The sequence below is a fragment of the Syzygium oleosum genome, unplaced genomic scaffold, assembly GCF_021117445.2.
Source record: "Syzygium oleosum isolate NSW1041296 unplaced genomic scaffold, Sole_v2.1 Sole_v2.22, whole genome shotgun sequence".
NCBI lineage: Eukaryota > Viridiplantae > Streptophyta > Magnoliopsida > Myrtales > Myrtaceae > Syzygium > Syzygium oleosum.
In genome coordinates, this window is record NW_026607506.1 from 5,862,772 (window position 1) to 5,876,877 (window position 14,106).

At 45.3% G+C, this 14,106-nt stretch overlaps 3 protein-coding genes across 3 annotated transcripts; 1 reads left to right on the forward strand and 2 right to left on the reverse strand.

Annotated features, from left to right (window-relative positions):
- The first annotated feature begins 2,185 nt into the window (after nucleotides 1–2,185).
- LOC115689352 (uncharacterized) lies at nucleotides 2,186–3,236 on the forward strand. The gene has a single exon (XM_030615360.2). The coding sequence runs from the start codon at nucleotides 2,290–2,292 to the stop codon at nucleotides 3,106–3,108; it is 819 nt and encodes a 272-aa protein (XP_030471220.1). The 5' UTR covers nucleotides 2,186–2,289; the 3' UTR covers nucleotides 3,109–3,236.
- A 657-nt stretch (nucleotides 3,237–3,893) lies between these two features.
- Nucleotides 3,894–5,263, reverse strand: LOC115689350 (sufE-like protein 1, chloroplastic/mitochondrial). The gene has a single exon (XM_030615352.2). It carries the CDS (start codon nucleotides 5,161–5,163, stop codon nucleotides 4,072–4,074), a length of 1,092 nt encoding a protein of 363 aa, XP_030471212.1. The 5' UTR covers nucleotides 5,164–5,263; the 3' UTR covers nucleotides 3,894–4,071.
- Nucleotides 5,264–11,184: 5,921 nt separating this feature from the next.
- Nucleotides 11,185–13,969, reverse strand: LOC130140799 (fructose-bisphosphate aldolase, cytoplasmic isozyme 1). The gene is made up of 3 exons (XM_056321241.1): nucleotides 13,602–13,969; nucleotides 11,938–12,620; nucleotides 11,185–11,823 (listed from the first exon to the last, which is right to left on the reverse strand). Exons 1-3 carry the CDS (start codon nucleotides 13,627–13,629, stop codon nucleotides 11,461–11,463), a joined length of 1,074 nt encoding a protein of 357 aa, XP_056177216.1. The 5' UTR covers nucleotides 13,630–13,969; the 3' UTR covers nucleotides 11,185–11,460.
- Between the last annotated feature and the right edge of the window lie 137 nt (nucleotides 13,970–14,106).

The window sequence follows — 14,106 nt, forward strand, 5'->3', positions numbered from 1 at the left end:
CCGATGGTAAACCATTCAGTTTGTGGACATATTTGGGGTATTCGACACAAGACGGGCCAAAATCGCCCGTTGTGAGAAGTGACCAATATTCTTCTACCACTGGAACCATTCTGTAATACAATAACGATCTGTTCCCAATCTTGCCTTTCCCATATGTCATCCAGAACAACAACAAACCGTTTCTGCTGCATATATTTACAGAAAATTTCTGTAACAGCAACTCCATTTATGAGAACTGACCCATCCATCCCAGGAAAGAATTGCGTTAATATGCTCCTTAAAAGTTCATCGAGCTTTGAAGAAGGAGAGACATGCGCCCAAGCATGGAAGTCGAAATGCCCCTGAACTCTCTTGCACTCAAAAACCTGCTTAGCGAGAACAGTTTTACCCGAACCAGGAGGCCCCACAATGGAAATTGTGGAAAGCCTGGGTTCTCCGGATAGCAACTGATCACGGATGCATTCCACGTGGCCTTCGAAACCCACGATATCATCTTCTTCAATAACTCGGTGGGCCAAATGATCTGCAGACCACACACCAGAGCTCCTGCTTTCTATTTCCAGTGCGCAGATATTCAAGATCTTTAAAATTTTGGATTTTAATTCTAATTTCTTTGATCCTGGAAGATATTTCATGAAGGGCTACCCTTTGTGGGGCAAAATGAGCAACCTCGTGTGCAAATGTCGTGATCTTGTGCGTATGCAAATGTTGCGGCACGCGAAACACGAACTCATCGAAAGCATCCTCAATATCATATGCAAAATCTCGAATTTGGTGTACCTTGTCCTGAAGACGCCGGTTGCCTCGAGTTCCTTCTAGGTTGCTCAGGAAAGCTAGCATTGTCTTCAACCAGCTCGTGATGCAATCAATATCCCCCTTCACATCTTTTTTCTGGTTGATCCTTTCGAGGATTAAGGAGGAGACTATGTCCACCAATCTCAGTGTTGCTTCAACAGCTAGGGAAGCCATTTTCACTCGCTAACACCACGAAGGAGAAAAGGAAACCTTTTAAGTGTACTAACTGTTGGCCTCCGTAAGGCACTGGTCTTACGCAGGAATCTTTCAAAGACTTTGACTTATAAATAACATGAATAGGTCGTAAGAGTTCAAGCGAATATGTTTTCAATTCTAAATTATTGAAACGTCTACGGTGACAACACACTTCCAGAAAAATTTAGGGTGTGTTTGGTAACCATTCTACTTCATTGAGGTAATGAACTGGTCAGACTCCTAGAAGTTGTGTCCTCAAGTGGCAATGTGCTACAGACAGCTTAGCAAGAGCCAAGAAACCTTACTGCATACTAGCTGTTCCGTCTCTCATATCCCACATAATCCCAATTTCTTGGATGCGAAACTTATTCGCAGACTCAGACGTCGCTCTCAAATACTGATTAATGCAGAAAGGAGGGGATTAGGACGACCAAGACGCCGATCATTCACGAAGAACAGATTCCTTCGACGGTCCCATTTACTGTGTACTCATGTGCAGATAGTCTACTCGCATCAATTAACCCAATGATGAAATACTAAATAAACACTGTAGGCTCTGTTGATCTCGGCATTGTTAGCACAAGCCTCGTAACTTTTACACAAGAATGTTGTCCTGGGACCAAAATGGTCACAGCTAATCGCCGTCGAACATCGGTATTGTTTACCACCGTCACTTTCTTTGAACTCCAATTTCATAAAAAATCATGAAAGGATGTTGATATCAAGAAGTACGAGAATCCACTGTCATGACATCTTTATTTAGTATAAACTTAAAATATGCACCTACATACACCTGTTAGGGCTTAATCTGTGGTAGGAAGTTTCTTCCTTTAATTTTTTTTTTTGGTCAGAATTCTTCCTTTAATTCAAATGGTATGTCTTTAGCTGTATTTAGCTTTCTGTCCAAGTGCTCATGGAACATGACAGAGACAATGCCATTTCACATATTTGGTTTTAATGACAATATGATAGTATATTCTGTGCATCAGACCTACAAGAGAAGCCAAAAGAACTTTTGGTAATTTATCTATTATAATTGCACAAAAAGTGCTGCAAATACAGTAGATCTTGAAAAGCTAATTCAAATAAACTCTTGAATCCTCTTTTTTCGCTTTAGAGCCACTTATTCCCCCTTTTGCATATTTCAAGAACGTGATGGTCCCAAGCTCATTCAAAAGCCTCTTTTCCCTTTGCTTTATTATAACCCCTTCTTCTTTAGAGATCAAAAAGCAACACCAATCTTCATCCCTTCTTCCCCTTAATTTTATTTTCTTGATACCAGTAACACCATTCTAGCAAATGAAAATGCTCAATCTCCCACCTCCACCCCCGTCTCCGCTTCCTCCTCCTCCTCTTCCTCCACCACCATCAGCATCACCACCAAGTTCACGAGGACCAACTCCCTCCAAAAAACAACCTACTCCAATCTCACCTATCCAAATCACAAAATCAAGGCGAGGTATTAGTCCACTTACTAGAAAGCAGGACAGGCTTGATCTTGGCACGCAAAAGTTGAGATCTGGACTAGTACTTCAGCAAACTCGACCTCACAGGACTAATCTGCTCGTGTGGTGCAGCGCCATACTGTGTCTCCTCTTTAGCCTCATTCTCATCTTCTTCGGAATCGCAACTTTGATAATTTTCGTGGCAATCAAACCAAGGTATCCACTTTTTGACATATCTACAGCCAATCTCAACAGCATCTACTTTGATTCGCTAGACTATTTCAATGGTGACTTGATCCTTCTTGCGAATTTCTCCAATCCAAATAAGAAGCTGGATGTGAGATTTGAGTATCTGGATGTAGGTCTGTATTTCTCTGACAGGTTCATAGCCACGCAAACACTTCAACCTTTCACTCTAAGACAAGGAGAAAAGAGGTTGGAATCAGTTCACTTGATATCAAGTTTGGTCTACATGCCGCCGAACCTGGGCATTCAACTTCAGAAGGAGGTACAGAGCAACAAAGTTAGCTACTATGTGAGAGGCACCTTCAAGGTCAGAGCAACTCTGGGTTTGGTTCATTTCTCTTATTGGCTGCATGGTCGATGCCAGTTAGAAATGACTAGTCCACCAACTGGTGTGCTACTAGGCCGCACCTGCAAGGCAAAGAGATGACTATCCGGAGGCAGCTTTTTCCTTGTATATCTTTGCTTTCATCTTTCTGATCAAACTTGAATTGATTGTAGCCTAATCACGGGATGAAATCAATTTTAATGACAATATATAGCTCACTTTCATCATCAGATTAAATTCATGAGAACTATTTAATTCTCAAAAGCAGTTAGCTATAACTTTCTACATATGCAAATCCATCTTTATGCCATCAACGGTTTTCTATACTATCATCTCTAAATTTAATACTCTTAACACTGATAAAACTCGGTAAAATAAAATTGCTACAAGCAACATATATGTGAATCCTTTGGCGATTGTATTTGCTTTCCAAAACCTTTGACCCCAGATATAATAGACAATGCGTTATTTAACAATGGTGCTTTAGGATACATTCCTCATCAATGCGCACACTGCATCTCAGTGACAGAGTTAGTTCAGCTGCCCAGGACATTTGGAAAGGTACCTCTGACAGGAAGTATCCAATTTATGTATAGCTGACAGACCGAGTGCATAAGGAAGAATTGACAAAAATAAGGAGTAAAACTATGACCACGCACATATAGAGGGAATGTATAAGACCAACTTTTTGATACTGCAAAAGTGTGATTCCGATCATCAGTGTATTTCATTTAGATGTTACGCTCACCTTCTAAGACAAGCAACCTACTAAGACAAGCAACCAAAGAGTAAATAAAAAGGCACTGCAGGAACTCAAAAGGAACTCGTGTGATTTTCTGCAATTCTTCATACAACTATTGCAGTTGATCATTTGAAACTCAAACCAATTGAACAATGATGGTCAAAGATCTAACATTGGCAATTCAGTAGATTACAAAACAACTATACAAGGAATATCCCTCTCTCTATCAAGCAAAACAAAATTATTTGTCCTCTTGGGAAAACATGATTCGGGGATGAAATGACCACCTGTGGCCAACATACAACTCCCCTCTTCATCTCGCATCAACTTTCAGCCGGCGTTTTCGCCACAATCGACAGGGCGTGTAGCCCGCTCTGCAGCTCCTCTTGCAACAGATCATAAACAAGCCGGTGCCTCTTCACCAAGCTCTTTCCTTCAAACTCCTTCGACACGACTCTCAGATTGAAATGTGTCTCGCCATCACTCCCTCTCACACCGGCATGCCCTGCGTGCTGATATGAGACATCCTCCACCCGCAACTCAATAGGACTCAGCTCCTTCTCTAATTTCTCCCTGATTCTCTGCCCTCTACTCCCCAAACTTGATTCACCATCAGCCTCATGCACCTCAAGATTCGATTTTTCCGCCGAAACTTCCCTGCCACCATCGTCACCCGACTCTGAGACTGAACTCCTATCAATACCCACATCAGAATTCATTCCAATGCCCACATCGTTCGCCTCCCCCGCCGGTACCGCCCCATTTCCTTCACTTTCCGCCCCGGCGACCAACAACAGCGCCTTCTTCTGCATCAACTTCAACATGTTCAAGAACCCGTTGTTCCGCGACGGCGTCAGGCTCTGCTGCAGCCCGAGGAGCGTCACGAAGTCAGGCGAGACCCGGAGAATCTCGTCCGCCGGCCTCCCGGACAACCCCTGGACAAGCAAAGCCGCGAGGCCCTTGGTGAGGACCGAGTCGGAATCGGCCTCGAAGACGACGTTGCCGTCCGAATCCAGGTAGGCCCTCACCCAGACCTGGGAGACGCAGCCCTCGACCTTGTTGTCGCGGGTCTTGAACGCCGGGTCGAGGGGCTCGAGGTTCTTGCCGTAGAAGAGGAGCTGCTGGTACTTGGACTTGGGGTCGGGCACCGACTGGAAGAGGGTGACGATGGACTGGAGGCTCGGCGGGAGGTCTTCGATGGGCTGGAGCTGCGCCGATGAGGAGGGCGGGGACGACGACGACGCGCGCGGCGGCGGCGGCCGGTTGGCGGCGTCGATGCGCTGGAAGGAGATGGATTTGGCGGAGGAGAGAGAGGAGAGGAGGAGGGGAGGAGGCGACTTCGAGGGGCGGAGAGGGAAGGGGAGCTTGGCGGCGAAGAGGCGGAGGGAGAGGGCGGTGGTGGCGGCGGAGGCCATCGGAGAGTAGAGAGAGAGAGCGGCGGAGGCCTGGTTGTTGGTGGGCGGTGGTGGGACGGTCTGGTTCTGGAGAAGTCCCAAAGACGATCGAAGTGAGTGGAGTTTTCTTTTCTTTTTAATTTAATTTAATGGGAGCGATGGAGTTTTTTTTTTTTTAAAGATTAATACTACAAAAAACCCTAAACTGGTACATTTGTGACAAATTTATCTCGAAAATAGATTTATTTCGAACTATTTTTTTGACCACGAAAAACCCCAAACTGATTCACCTGTGACAATTTTACCTCGAACTAATTTTTTGACAAAAAAAAAACCTTAAACCGGTACACCTATGATAAATTTACCCCAAACTAATTTTTTAAACCCCAAACGGATACACCTGTGACAAATTTACCCTCTATTAAATTTTACTATCAAATTACTAAGTTTGATAACACAAGGTAGTTGATGGGTGTACTAATTTGGGGTTTTACCCCTCAGTTTGTCACAAGTTTATCAATTTGTGATTGTTCGTGCTATTAATCCAATTTAACGAGGGTAAATTGTCACAAGTGTACTAGTTTGAGGTTTTTAGTGGTCAAAAAATTAGTTTTGGGTAAATTTATCACAGGTGTACCAGTTTGGTGTTTTTGGTAATCAAAAAATTATTTCGGGGTAAAATTATTACGGATGTACCAGTTTGGGGGTTTTTTGTGGTAAAAAAATAGTTCGGGGTAAATTTGTCACAGATGTACCGGTTTAAGGCTTTTTGTGGTCAAAAAATTAATTCAAGTAAAATTATCACAAGTGCACCAGTTTGGGATTTTTCATGGTGTTAACCATTTTTTTAATACTACAAAAAAAACCCCAACTGTACACTTATGAAAATTTACCGCAAACTAATTTTTAAATCTCTAAAAACCCAAACTGATATACATGTGATAAATTTACCCTCTGTTAATTTCTGTTAACCGTCAAATTGCTGAATTGAAAAACACGTAACAGTTGAGGAGTCTACCAGTTTAGGGTTTTACTCATCTATTTGTTACAGATTTACCCATTTATAATTTTTCGAGTTATTAATCCAATTTAACGGAGGGTAAATTTGTCACAAGGGTACCAAAGGTTTTTATGATCAAAAAATTATCATCAGTGTACTAATTTAAATTTTTTGTGATCAAAAAATTAATTTTGGATAAATTTGTCATATATACATTTGTTTTTTTGCCGTAATAATCCCTTTTAGGAGGGTCAATGGAGTGACCGAGTTGAAATGCAGATAAAAAGCAGAAGAAGAAAAAAAAACAAAAGGGGGAAATAATACAGGTAAAAATAGGAATATTTGAGGCCTTTGTTAGCATTCCTAAAATGATTAATTGAGAAAATTACGCAATCTAGTGCGCACTTATTATTTTGAAATTAAAAAATTATAGACAAGATCCTTTTTTTTAATAATAAGGTATTTATTGCCTGGTTTTCCCACCGCTAAAAATGTTATTCAAACTCTAAAACGGTATGAAAAATCACATGCGGATTTATATATCGATATTAACAAAATTCAAAAATTATTAAGTGCTCCGTATTGAATAAAAGTCAAATTGCGTATGCCACAAAAATCTGCAAACATTTAATAAAACTAAAGTAACTTCACTTAAGGTCATTAATGTTTGAAAAAATTAGAAACTTATGTTCATGGGCAATCATATAGCCGAAAACTGGAACATTTGTCCAATCACTCTTAAACTTATTGTATGGATATTAATTTGGTTCTAAACTTTTTAATTTTTTTAAATTTAGTCATAATCTTCTGTGCGAATTTTTAATATAGTTTTTCCGATTAATTTTCGCCAAAAATCACTGACATGACAATCCAGTCACCGTCAATCGTCCTATATGGGCACGCCATCACGTTAACGATTTTCAGCAAATAAAAGTTCAAAGAATTATATTGAAATTTCGCATAAAAGTTTAGGACTAAATTGGTAAAATTGAAAAATGTATGACTAAATTAGCATCAATATAGCAAGTTTAATATAGCAGGTTTAAGAATGATTGGACAATTTCTCCGCCAAAAACCTTATGAGTGAGAGCTTTGGGATATGATTCCCAAAGAGAATTTCAATCTGAAGAAGGCAACTCATCCCTTGCTAAGAAGATTGTGCTAGGTTCATTCACTCACAGAAGACTAAGCCTTGCAATTTGAATAAGGGGTAACCAGACTCTCGCCTTTCGTCGATTCCAGTAATGGGAGGGAGAAGAACAGGAACCAGCGAACAACTAGTCGAACTACTTACTTCTTTGTATGCCGAGCCAACCCTAAAAGCGGATCTGGCATCAAGCCTATCCCTCGACCCTATTCTGGAATCTACTACTATATCTATAAAGCACCATAGGTAAGTAAGTAGTTCCCAGTTGAAAGAGAAAAGCTCTTCTCGTTCGCAGTCCAACAAGACCACTAAAGCTAGTCACTGATTTAGTCTCTTATTATTGCTCCTGGTTTTTCACGCTATTCAATACAAAATATTTACTCGCGGAGGGGAGGAGATGGGTTCATCTTGCCCTTGACTTTGTGAAAGGGAAGAAAGGCCACAGGGTATCTAACTGCGACGACTCTCTTGCTTTGTTAAGGCTCGTCAGTTAGACTTCCGAATCCTAGATGCTGGTGGAAGAATACGGTCTTTGGAAGACCCACGGGAAGAGGGATATAATGTAATCGACAACGAAACTAAGGACGAGGATATTCTATGTCCCAAAATGAGCAGTTAGCTATAATTCATCTAAACTAATTGGTTGAAAAGCCTCAGTCACTTAGCTATTCTCATGGACAAATGTTTTTTTTTTTTTGATGACCCAAGGAACCCCGGCACGGTCGAAAGCCGGGAGATAAACCCTGGGGGCGACACATGCTAGCCACCACACATGTGCACCGGTTAAGTCACCCTGCGGCACCCGGGATTCAAACACTCAACCTTTTGTGAGAGGAAGAGTGCGCGCTCCAACAGTACCACCCAGGCGGGTGGTCTCATGGACAAATGTTTCTAAATGGATTGTCAAATGTTCCACTTCAAATCCTGACAATCAAAATTAGTGTAACTATCTTGATAAAGAAGACAATCATAATGGCCTTGATAATCATAATAATTCAATTATAAAAAAAAATCTCGATTAACCTCTAAAAATCCTTATGATTAAAATTATAATCAGAGATGTCTATCTCTGTCATCTAAAACATGGTATTGCTCTAATCCCAATTGACGAATAACAGTAGCACATGACAAGATGGGTTTAGGATAGTAGAGAAGGAGAAAAACAAGATAGCAAGAAACGGGAAGACAAGTAAAGAAAGCTAGAAGGAAAAAGAGAGAAATAGTCAAACGAAGGAGAAGAAACCTCTCAAAAACAGACAACATTGAATAATCATATCATTGTCCAAAACAATTAAACCAAGATACATATCCTAAACGCTAGATAATGTCAAATCAACAATATAAATTAGCAAGCAAAGCGTCCCCAGATTCAAGAACCCCATTGAAAAGAGAGTCCATTGACTCATTGGTCAAGCGAGATCTTGTGATTCAGTATCTTGCTTATGGTAAGTATTGTCGACCAAGAGGGTAAAGCAGTGGTTTATATTCATGTGAAGAAACTACTTTTAAATGGTCTGATCTCCACATTAAGATAAGGGAAAAAACCACCAAAAATCCCCAACTTTGCCCTTTGTGACACATTTACCCCAAACTTTTTTTGTGACACCAAAAACCCTAAACTTTGCTATTTGTAACACATTTACCCCAATATACCGTAGTCTAGGGTATTTTAGTCTTTTTCCCTTTTTCTATTTTTTTTTCTGTTTTTTTTTCTTTTTTCCGGCAAGGCTGCCCTCGCCGGCGAGGTCTCCGGCGACCTCGCCGGGGCAGGCGAGGGCTGCCCTCGCCCCACCCAGGCGAGGGCTGCTCTCGCCGGCGTTGGGCGAGGGCATCCCTCGCCTCGCCGGCGTCGGGCGAAGGACCCTCGCCCCGCCCGCGAGGGCCGCCTCGCCTCGCCGGCGTTGGGCGAGGGCGGCCCTCGCCCGCCAGCGAGGTGAAGGCCGCCCTCGCCCGGGCGGGCGAGGCGCCCGCCGGCGCCCGGCGAGGCTTCCTCGCCCGCCTGAGCGAGGGTCGCCCTCGCCGACGCCCTCGCCGGCGTCGAGCGAGGGCCGCCCTCGCCCGGGCGGGGCGAGGAAGCCTCGCCCGACGCCGGCGAGGCGAGGCTGCCCTCGCCCAACGCCGGCGAGGGCGCGCCCTCGCCCGACGCCGGCGAGGCGAGGGCCGCCTCGCCCAACGCCGGCGAGGGCGCCCGCCCGGGCGGGCGAGGGCAGCCCTCGCCTACGCCGGCGAGGTCGCCGGAGACCTCGCCGGAGAGCAGCTTGCCGGAAAAAAGAAAAAAAAAATAGAAAAAGGGAAAAAGACTAAAATACCCTAGGCTATAGTATATTGGGGTAAATGTGTCACAAATAGTAAAGTTTGGGGTTTTTGGTGTCACAAAAAAAAGTTTGGGGTAAATGTGTCACAGGGAGCAAAGTTTGGGGTTTTTGGTGGTTTTTTCCCTTAAGATAATTAATAGCTTTAGGGTCTGTTTAGTAACGTTTCTATTTTTTTGTTTTTCTGTTCTTTTGTTCCCCGGAACAGAAAAAGAACAGAAATCCGTTTAGTAAAAAAAATATATTTTTTTTGTTTCTGGAACAAAAAAGTGTTCCTGAAATAGATTTGGAATAGAAACAAGAAGCAAAAAAAATCTGCTTCTTGTTTCTGGAACAAGAAAAAAGAAACAATTTTTTTTCTAGAATCCTCCAAAAACAAGAAACAATCCATTGGCCGCAACCCGCCCACCGCCGCCTCTCGCCGTCCTTCGCCGCCACCTACCGCCCGCCTTCCGCCGCCGGCCGCCTCTTGTCGTCGACCACTGTTCTCTGCCACTCGACTCTTGTCGCCACCCGCCACCGGCCGCCGTCCTCCACCGCTGGCCGCCGTGCTCCATCGCCCGACGCCGGCCGCCACCCGGCGCTGGCCGCCTCCCCCCGCCAACCACCCGACGCCGGCGATCACCCACCACCAATCGCTGTCCTCCGCTGCCGCCGGCCACCCACCACTGGCCGCCATCCTCCGCCACCGGCCATTGTGCTCCACCGCCCGACACCGACCACCACCCGGCGCTGGCTGCCCTCGGCCGCCAGCCACCTCCCGCCCCTGGCCACCCGACGCCGGCGGTCACCCACCATCGGCCGCCATCCTTCGCCACCGGCCGCCGTGCTCCATCGATCGACGATGGCCACCCTCCGCCGCCAGCCACCTCCCGCCGCCGCCCCCCGCTGCCGTCACCGCCGCCCGACGCCACCGTGCTCCGCCGCTGACCGCCGTGCTCCACTGCCTCCCGCCGCCGGCCGCCATCCTCTGCCGCCGCCGACCACCGTCCTCCGTCCCCCACCGCCACCCGCCGTCCTCCGCCGGTAGCTCAAAAGGGAGAAACTCGTCCATGGAATAGAAATGGATCATTCGCGCCCTAAACCCGTTTTTATTCTTTTTCTATTCCAGGAATAGAAATTTTGTGCAGTTACTAAACGCTATTTTTTGCTCAGAAACTGTTCCAAGAAATAGAAATAAAAAAAACAATTTCTGATCAGAAATTATTTTTGAGAACAGAAACGTTGCTATGCAGACCCTTAGAGTAATCACGGGTGAACCTTGTGAAAGCCACAGGAGTGATCCATGATCGAGTGTGATAGTCCTTTCGATGCATGGCGGAGCGTAACAGCCCCGAGCATACGAAGGAAAAACGAGCATGGCAGATGCTCTAGGAATGTCAATAGTTTCGATCTCATTTGCTCATCGAAACAAAGCAAATTAGCTTATGCCCGACATACTAGTCTGTATTATTTGCATTCCTACAAATTTTCGCCCAACTAATGAATGTTTAACGGTTGCAATGGTCGGAAGATCGTAGTCTGACCCGATCGGTCGACAGCCAAAATCTAGTGGATACACACTATAACTTAGGTCCAAGAGGTAAACAACAGAAGGACATTCACACAGATGGATTATCCGGAAAATACACTGCATATCCAAAGTTAAACTCCTCTAAAAGTTCAAAGCACTTTCAACAAGTTATAATATAATTGGTCGAGACTGGAGAGGGTGAACAGTGCTTTGGGGGCAGAATATGTAATGAAAGTAAGCATAGAAAGGGAGGAAATAAACAAAAGAATACGATAAAAGGTATTGCAATACACAAGTAATTTGATTAATTAATCAGTGAACCGCCCAGTGTGACTCTCTCTCCTTTCTAGTACTTGTATCCCTTCACAAACAAGCTCTCAGAGGCCAACCCACCAGCAGTCCCTCCTGTGAACTTGCCCAGAGTGGCCTCCGAGTTGGCCAAGCACCTTGCCAGGAACACCTCCTGGGCCTTGCCAATGTTCTCCTTCTTCCCTCCCCATGCCTTGAGGGTGGTCGATTGGAGCGCCCGCCCGAACGAGAAGGAGAGCGTCCACGGCTTCAGCACGTCCAGCTTGTTCATCGCGTTCAGGTTCAGGGTCGCATCTTCCTCGCTCTGACCCCCAGACAGGAATACGATCCCCGGGACCGCCGGCGGCACGGTCCGGCGCAGCGCCGCCACCGTGTACTCAGCTATCACCTTGGCCGGTACCTGAGCAAATGGTATACAAATTGTTCATCATGCTTTGGATTTGAACTGGTGTAACATGTGGTCATGTACTAAGGTGGCTAGTTTTGGACTTCGCATATTCAAGAATTAGATTACCTTGGGGCTGTCTGAGCCGGGAGTGACCATGTTGGGCTTCAGAAGTGTGCCCTCAAGAAGAACATGCTGATCATTCAGCGCCTTGTAAACAGCTGCGAGCACGGTTTCAGTAGCGGCAGCGCATTTCTTGATGTCGTGACTCCCGTCGGTAAGTATCTCAGGCTCCACGATTGGCACGAGCCCATTCTCCTGGCAAATTATGGCGTAACGGGCCAGACCTTGCGCATTCTGCTGGATGGACAGTTCCGAAGGCTCATTAGGCCCAATCTTGAGGACCGCGCGCCACTTGGCGAACCTCACACCGGCCTTATAGTACTGCTGGCACCGAGCGCCGAGCGAATCCAATCCCTGGGTGGTGGTCTCACCGTTCGTCCCAGCCAACTCGACGGTGCCCTTGTCCACTTTGATGCCGGCGACGACATTGTTCTCCTGGAGGACCTCGACAAACGGCTTCCCCCCGGACGTCTTCTGGTAGAGAGTCTCCTCAAAGAGGATGACGCCGGAGAGGTAGGGCAGGGTGTTGGGGGCGGTGAAGAGGAGCTCGCGGAGAGCCTGGCGGTTTGACTCGACATTCTCGATGTTGATGCTGGACAGGCGCTTGCCGATGGTGCCGGTGCTCTCGTCGGCAGCCAGGATACCCTTGCCGGGGGTGGCGATGTAATTGGCCGTCTTGATGAGCTCATCTGGGGAAATAAAATTTTCCTTTTTCCGGTCAAGAAGAATATACATCAAGGTGCAGATACTTTGAGATTGGTTCATTAGAGCTATTCAAGTAGTGAAGCTGGAACTCAAAGTTAAATTGCATGGAAATTAGAGTGATGACTTCTTGATGATAAGATCACTTTTGCCACATTTAGGGTGCGCATGGCAACGATTCCGTGTCCGAAAACTGATTCTGCTCAGAAATGATTCTTTTTTATTCTGTGCCCGGGAACAATTTCTAAGCATTTGAAAGAGTTTGGTAACTGACCAAAATTTCTATTCTTAGAATAGAAAGAAAAAAAAAACAGAAATGCGTTTGGTAACTATACAAAATTTCTTTTTATTAATAATATTTTGAATTTTTTAATATTTTTTCTTTTTTTTTTCTTCCCTTCTTTGGCCATGGCCGATCGGCGGCGCCGGCGACCGGCCACAGACTAGGGCCAGCGAGGGCGTCACGGCCCTCGCTGCCGGCCTCGTCGTCGCCACCCCAGTCGAACACCTGGGTGGCGACAGCAAGGTCAGCCTCGCCGTCGAGGCCGCAAGCTGCTCTTGCCCAGGCGGTGAGGGCCGCCTCACCCTCGACGGCCCTGGCTTGTGGCCGGCAACCGGCAGGTGGCCGGCGGCAGGCCGAAAGAAGAAGAAGAATAAGAAAAACAAACCAGAAAAAAAGAAGAAAATCAAGAAGAATCAGAAATGGAAAAATTGTTCCAGAATCAAGAAGTTACTTTTTTTTGCTTCTTGATTCTATTCCAAAACTGATTTTGAGAACAATTTTTTGGAAAATTGTACCCGGGCACAAAAAATTTAACAAATGAATTTCTGTTCCCAAACTAATTCTGGGAACAAAAGAACAGAAATTTTTACTATTTGGCAACTTGCCAAACGGACCTTTAGTAGACTCTTCTATTATTCTCGATAGCTCTAATCTTTCTTTGGAAGATTAGAGAGAGAGAGAGTACCTGCATACTTTCCCACGAAGGCAGACATGGTTTTGGTTAAGCTTGGAGGAAGGAAGTGGATAGAAAGGTACAGGTCGAAAAGGCTAAAGCAAACTCTCACTGCCCTACAATCTTATATGGAGCGAAGCCGGGGAATATACCAGCAGAATCCACCGTGTCGCACCCCCGACACGTGTCGAGCTATTATCCCTGCGAAGGCTATCATCCTCGGATAAAGCAACGAGTGATCCCTCCCCTCGCCACGTATCCCTCGTCCAGCAGTTTCACACCCACTCCTCTGAATGAGCGTCGAAAACAATTTTGTGTGGAATAGCTCTTCTTCATGATCCAGTCTCTCTTCGACCATCTTATGGTCACCAAACGCACTTGTTTGGCTTCTACTACCACTAAAAACAAAGTAAACTTCTGCTCTCTGTCTTCGAGAATGTGCATGGCTTTTTGCCCGCCAAAACATCGGAAATAAAAGCAGCCGTGCATGATGATATTGCTTTTGCGGTCGGTATCT